The sequence below is a fragment of the Phocoena phocoena genome, chromosome 1 (assembly GCF_963924675.1).
Source record: "Phocoena phocoena chromosome 1, mPhoPho1.1, whole genome shotgun sequence".
Taxonomy (NCBI): Eukaryota; Metazoa; Chordata; class Mammalia; order Artiodactyla; family Phocoenidae; genus Phocoena; species Phocoena phocoena.
The window spans coordinates 53871393-53877392 of NC_089219.1; the positions used below are offsets into that span (position 1 = coordinate 53871393).

General features: G+C 33.2%; 1 protein-coding gene across 1 annotated transcript in view; it reads left to right on the forward strand.

Annotated features, from left to right (window-relative positions):
* The window catches only part of ATG4C (autophagy related 4C cysteine peptidase), an 87751-nt gene extending 81955 nt beyond the window's left edge, over window positions 1-5796 (forward strand). The window contains exon 11 of the mRNA XM_065879917.1: window positions 4647-5796. Coding sequence (XP_065735989.1) covers window positions 4647-4814 — 168 coding nt within the window. The 3' untranslated portion in view covers window positions 4815-5796. The remainder of the gene's footprint in view (window positions 1-4646) is intronic.
* The last annotated feature ends 204 nt before the right edge of the window (window positions 5797-6000 follow it).

Here is a 6000-nt window from a genome sequence, read left to right on the forward strand (position 1 = left end):
CAGGCCTCTCACTGTTGTCGCCTCTCCCGTTGTGGAGCACAGGCTCCGGATGCGCAGGCTCAGTGGCCATGGCTCATGGGCCCAGCCGCTCCATGGCATGTGGGATCTTCCCGGACCGGGGCACGAACCCGTGTCCCCTGCACCGGCAGGCGGACTCTCAACCACTGTGCCACCAGGGAAGCCCTGTTGGAACATTTTTAATCACAGTTTCAATTTCAGTGCTTGTGATTGGCCTGTTTATATTTTCTATTTCTTTCTGGTTCAGTCTGGTAAGGTTGTGCTTTTCTAAAAATTTGTCCATTTCTTCCAGGTTGTCCATTTTTTTGGCATAGAGTTGCTTGTAGTAGTCTCTTAAGATGCTTTGTATTTCTTTGGGGTCCATTGTAACTTCTCCTTTTTCATTTCTAATTTTATTGATTTGAGTCCTTTCCCTCTTCTTGATGAGTCTGGCTAAATGTTTATCAATTTTGTTTATCTTCTCAAAGAACCGGCTTTTAGTTTTATTGATCTTTCCTATTGTTTTCTTTGTTTCTATTTCATTTATTTCTGCTCTGATCTTTATGATTTCTTTCCTTCTGCTGACTTTGGGTTTTGTTTGTTCTTCTCTCTCTAGTTCCTTTAGGTGTAAGTTTAGATTGTTTATTTGGAATTTTTCTTGTTTCTTGAGGTAGGATTTTATTGCTATAAACTTCCCTCTTAGAAGTTCCTTTGCTGCATCCCATAGGTTTTGGATCGTTGTGTTTTCATTGTCATTTGTCTCTAGGTACTTTCTGATTTCCTCTTTGATTTCTTCAGTGATCTCTTGATTATTTAGTAATGTATTGTTTAGCCTCCATGTGTTTGTGTTTTTTTATGTTTTCTTCCCTGTAATTTATTTCTATTCTCATAGCATTGTGGTCGGAAAAGATGCTTGATAGATTTCAATTTTCTTAAATTTACCAAGGCTTGATTTGTGACCGAAGATGTGATCTATCCTGGAGAATGTTCTGTGCGCACTTGAGACGAAAGCGTAATCTGCTGTTTTCAGATGGAATGTCCTATAAATATTAGTTAAATCTGTGGTCTGTTGTGTCATTTAAAGCTTGTGTTTTCTTATTTATTTTCTGTCTGGATGATCTGTGCACTGGTGTAAGTGAGGTGTTAGGTTACCCCAGTATTACTGTGTTACTGTCAATTTCCTCTTTTATAGCTGTTAGCATTTGCCTTATGTATTGAGGTGCTCCTATGTTGGGTGCATATATATTTATAATTGTTATATGTTCTTGGATTGATCCCTTGGTCATTATGTAGTATCCTTACTTGTCTCTTGTAACATTCTTTATTTTAAAGTCTATTTTGTCTTATATGAGTATTGCTACTCCAGCTTTCTTTTGATTTCCATTTGCATGGAAAATTTTTTCATCACTTTACTTTCAGTCTGTATGTGTCCCTAGGTCTGCAGTGGGTCTCCTATAAACAGCATATATATGTGTCTTGTATTTGTATCTATTCAGGAAGACTGTGTCTTCTGGTTGGAGCATTTAATCCATTCATATTTAAGGTAATTATCGACATGTATGTTCCTATTACCATTTTCTTAATTGTTTTGGGTTTGTTTTTGTAGGTCCTTTTCTTCTCTTGTGTTTCCCACTTAGAGAAGTTCCTTTAGCGTTTGTTGTAGAGCTGGTTTGGTGGTGCTGAATTCTCTTCACTTTTGCTTGTCTGTAAAGCTTTTGATTTCTCCATCGAATCTGAATGAGATCCTTGCTGGGTAGAATAATCTCGGTTGTAGGTTCTTCCCTCTCTTTAAATATATCATGCCACTCCCTTCTGGCTTGTAGAGTTTCTGCTGAGAAATCAGCTGTTAACCTTATGGGAGTTACATTGTATGTTATTTGTCATTTTTCCCTTGCTGCTTTCAATAATTCACTTTGTGTTTAATTTTTGTCAATTTGATTACTATGTGTCTTGGCGTGTTTCTCCTTGGGTTTATCCTGCCTGGGACTCTCAGCGCTTCCTGGGCTTGCTGGCTGTTTCCTTTCCCATGTTAGGGAAGTTTTTGACTATAATCTCTTCAAATATTTTCTCTGGTCCTTTCTCTGTCTCTTCTTCTGGGACCCCTATAATGTGAATGTTAGTGCATTTAATGTTGTCCCAGAGGTCTCTTAGGCTGTCTTCATTTCTTTTCATTCTTTTTTCTTTATTCTGTTCTGTGGCAGTGAATTCCACCATTCTGTCTTCCAGGTCACTTATCCGTTCTTCTACCTCAGTTATTCTGCTATTGATTCTGTCTAGTATATTTTTGATTTCAGATGTTGTGTTGTTCATCTCTGTTTTGTTTGTTCTTTAATTCTTCTAGATCTTTGTTAAACATTTCTTGCATCTTCTCAGTCTTTGCCTCCATTCTTTTTCCAAGGTCTAGGACCATGTTCACTATCATTATTCTGAATTCTTTTTCTGGAAGGTTACCTCTATCCACTTCATTTAGTTGTTTTTCTGGGGTTTTATCTTATTCCCTCCTCTGATACATAGTCCTCTGCTTTTCATTTTGTCTATCTTTCTGTGAATGTGGTTTTCATTCCACAGGCTGCAGGATTGTAGCCCAGTATTTATTATGTAATGTTAAAGGAAAAACAGGATAAACACTATATATAAAATTTAATCTCAGTTTTGTTAAAGTAATTTTAAACATGTACTTTTAAAAGTCTAGACGGAAATACAACAAAATATTAAATATTTCCCCAAGTTATTAAATGTCTTTCATTATCTTTATTTGTATCAATTGATATAATACCCCAAGTCATATAGATAACCTAATTTGGAATTTTCTTTGTGTAGATTTTATATTATCCATTATGGAGGGACCTTAATGTTTTGACAGTGCATCCTATTTTGTAGTATAAAAAAGAAAACTAAACTTTTCCCTTCTAATAGAAGTTCAAATCAATGGTTATTCTTAAAAAAAAAAGTCTAAAAAATTCTTGATATGGTGCTTAGAGCTTTGAAAAGCATTTGAAAGGCGTCTTGATTTTGAAAGAAAGGATGAAGACATGATAATGTTAGCTTTGCGTGTTGAGTTGAAAATGATACAATGATACCTGCTTGTTAGATACTGGACTTTTATAAGTGATGTTAAATGAATATAAAATGGTAACAATTTTGGACTGTATTCCACCTATTGGCTCGAGGTGAAAGATGATTGATCAGATGCCGGCCCCCTCTGTCTCTTACTTTTCATTTCCACATTTTTGCCCTTCTCTCTACCTTTTTTATTTTTAGAATGTAAGTTAAATGAATTTGAGAAGTGTAAAAAGTAGGAGCACAATATGAATTATAGGATCAATCATATTTCATCATATCTGGTTTTTTAAGTACTTGATTGTTTTTAAATGGTTCACTTCCACTCAATTAGAAAATGGATTTCATATTAACTGTCTCATTGAAATATTTTAAATTTAACATTGTATCTGTATCCTAGGGCTACATATTTATTTTAGCCAAGAGAATCTATAAATGTAATATATAAGAATTTGATGAGCCGTCAGTTGAATATCAACATTTGAGAGAATTTAGTTTTTACTGCTAAAATTATCCTTAAATTATATTTAATTGATCATTATTAATGATGTATAAGTACTATCGATATTTTTTCAGCATTCTTTGTAACTCACATAAACTTTTCAGAATCCTTCTTATACGTCCTGGTTACCTATAGAAATGTTTATTTCTATAAAAACATCCTTCACTCAAAAATTTTTATTCACCTTAAAATGAAAATTGTTTTAATTTTTTAATAGACTTTGTTTAACAGAAATATTTAAATGGTTTAGAATGGGTTGTTGGCTTGTCAACGAATCCCAAATTGACAGAGGTTATATAAAGGTTGTTGGTGTTCTCACAAAATTCCAGGTATTACTTATTTTACTTCTAAATTGTGTAATGTAACTTTAGAAGGTAATATGTAAAGTGTGGATTGTTACTGTGTAGAAGAATACTGTTTTTCATCTTAACTAGATTATTGCAGAAATACATTTTTTAATATAGAAATCTTTGAAAAGACCAAACTTGATTTTAAAAAATAACTTTTAATTGCTTTTGGTCATCCTAACATTTCTCTGAGATAAGGAGATTCAATAACTTTGTCCGAGTTTTATAGGTGATACTCAGGTAGAGTGATTTGTCAAAGATCACATCAAAGTTAAGTTGTAGAAGTGAGATTAGAATGGACCTTTTGACTTAGTTTAATTTTTTTTTTTTCTGTGTTATGGTACTAAACAGTCATTCACAGTATTTTACCATAATCAGTGATACCATTTTGTTTTATTGTCTATTACCACCAATAGAAGATAAATCTTAACTCACTAGTAAGCCTTCAAACAAATGTGACCAAAAGACTTTACTTTTGGGGGTTTTGGGTAGGAATGATAATATAGTTAATTTCTGATGGTCTAATCCTAATGGGGAAGTAGGTATTTAGCGATAAATAAACTATACAATGCTGATCAACTTTTGTCTTTTAGCCAGAACAGTAAAGCAGTAGCAGTGGATAAATGTAAATGAGAGAAGCTAACAAGAGAGATTCAGGGCTAAAACATTAGATTTCATCATGTGGTCCTACTGTGTACTATTGCATCCAATAAGGGATTCTTCTGTTCTTTCTGTTACAGATGCTGAAAATTTCTTCTAAGGAGAAATATCCCTTATTTACTTTTGTAAATGGTCATTCCAGAGACTATGATTTTACATCTACTACAACCAATGAAGAAGACCTTTTCTCAGAGGACGAAAAGAAAAGATTAAAAAGATTTAGCACAGAAGAGTTTGTCTTGCTGTAAAGATTAGCACATTTGTGCTTGATGAGAAGAAATCCTTTGAAGGAAGCAAAATGAAGAGAAACAAGTATACTTGAAACTGGTTTATTTTCACAAATACCTTAATTTTATACGTTCTTTAAAAAAAGAACATTTGAAAATATACAAGTTTTAAAGATATTTTTTTGAAAGAGAAATGATTCAGTGAATCTTGATTTCTAATAAATATCAAGTGATTCTGGCTGCATTCCTGTTTCCCTAAGATCTGCTAATGATAACTCTACCTTAACTGCAAGTCTTCCAGTCTTCAAATTCTTCCACCTGGGTCCAGTATTCTCCTGAAGGTTTTGTGATATTGGGCCCCAAAATAGGATCACCAAATAGTTTCAAAAGCTTCAGATTATACTAATGACCAGAAGAGCAGAGAATGAATCTTCAGTGCTGCCTAAGCCTCCTGATATTAATGCAACCAAAGGATGCTTTTGGATGTATCTTGATATATTAAATAGTAATTTTTAGCTGTGATATGATACAATTACATAAGCAGAATTTTGAGTTAAGGTAATACTTAGCAGTATGATTTTACAATGGCACCTCATTTTACTTGCTGTTGAGCCTTGTCTGAGCAGTGAAGGTAAAGTATTGGTTTTCCCTACAGATTTAAAGTTTATGTTATTAATAATAACTACATCCAATCTAACAGATAAAGGCAAAATTGTTTGTTTCCTATCTCAAAAATGAAATTTTATGGAAACTCTACTTATTATGCAGTTTTAAAATCTAAAGATAAGTACCAGGAAAGGTATCAGTAGATGCTCCCCATGTGATTTTTGCTATTTGTATAAATCAGTGCAGTGGTGTTTAGAAGCTGAGGCCATCTATACGGTAAATCTGCCTTAACTGTGTTATGTATTGCTCAAAGGCAAATATGTGATATAAAAGTATGAGTTATTATTGAGCCAGGTTTATAAAATAAGTACTTTAATAAAGATGTAAGAACATAAAATGCCTTTGTTTTGGTTTTAATGGGATTATTTTAATCCTTTCATTTGAAAAATCATTGTCTCAAATGAATTCTGTTTATTTATAATGAAGGCAAATAATATTGTTGCTTTGAAAGCCAGTATTAACTTATTTTATGAAGCTTCCATGTTTCAGTGTGAAAAGGTGACTTATAAAGACATAAAATTGTGTATCATTTAAAGTCATT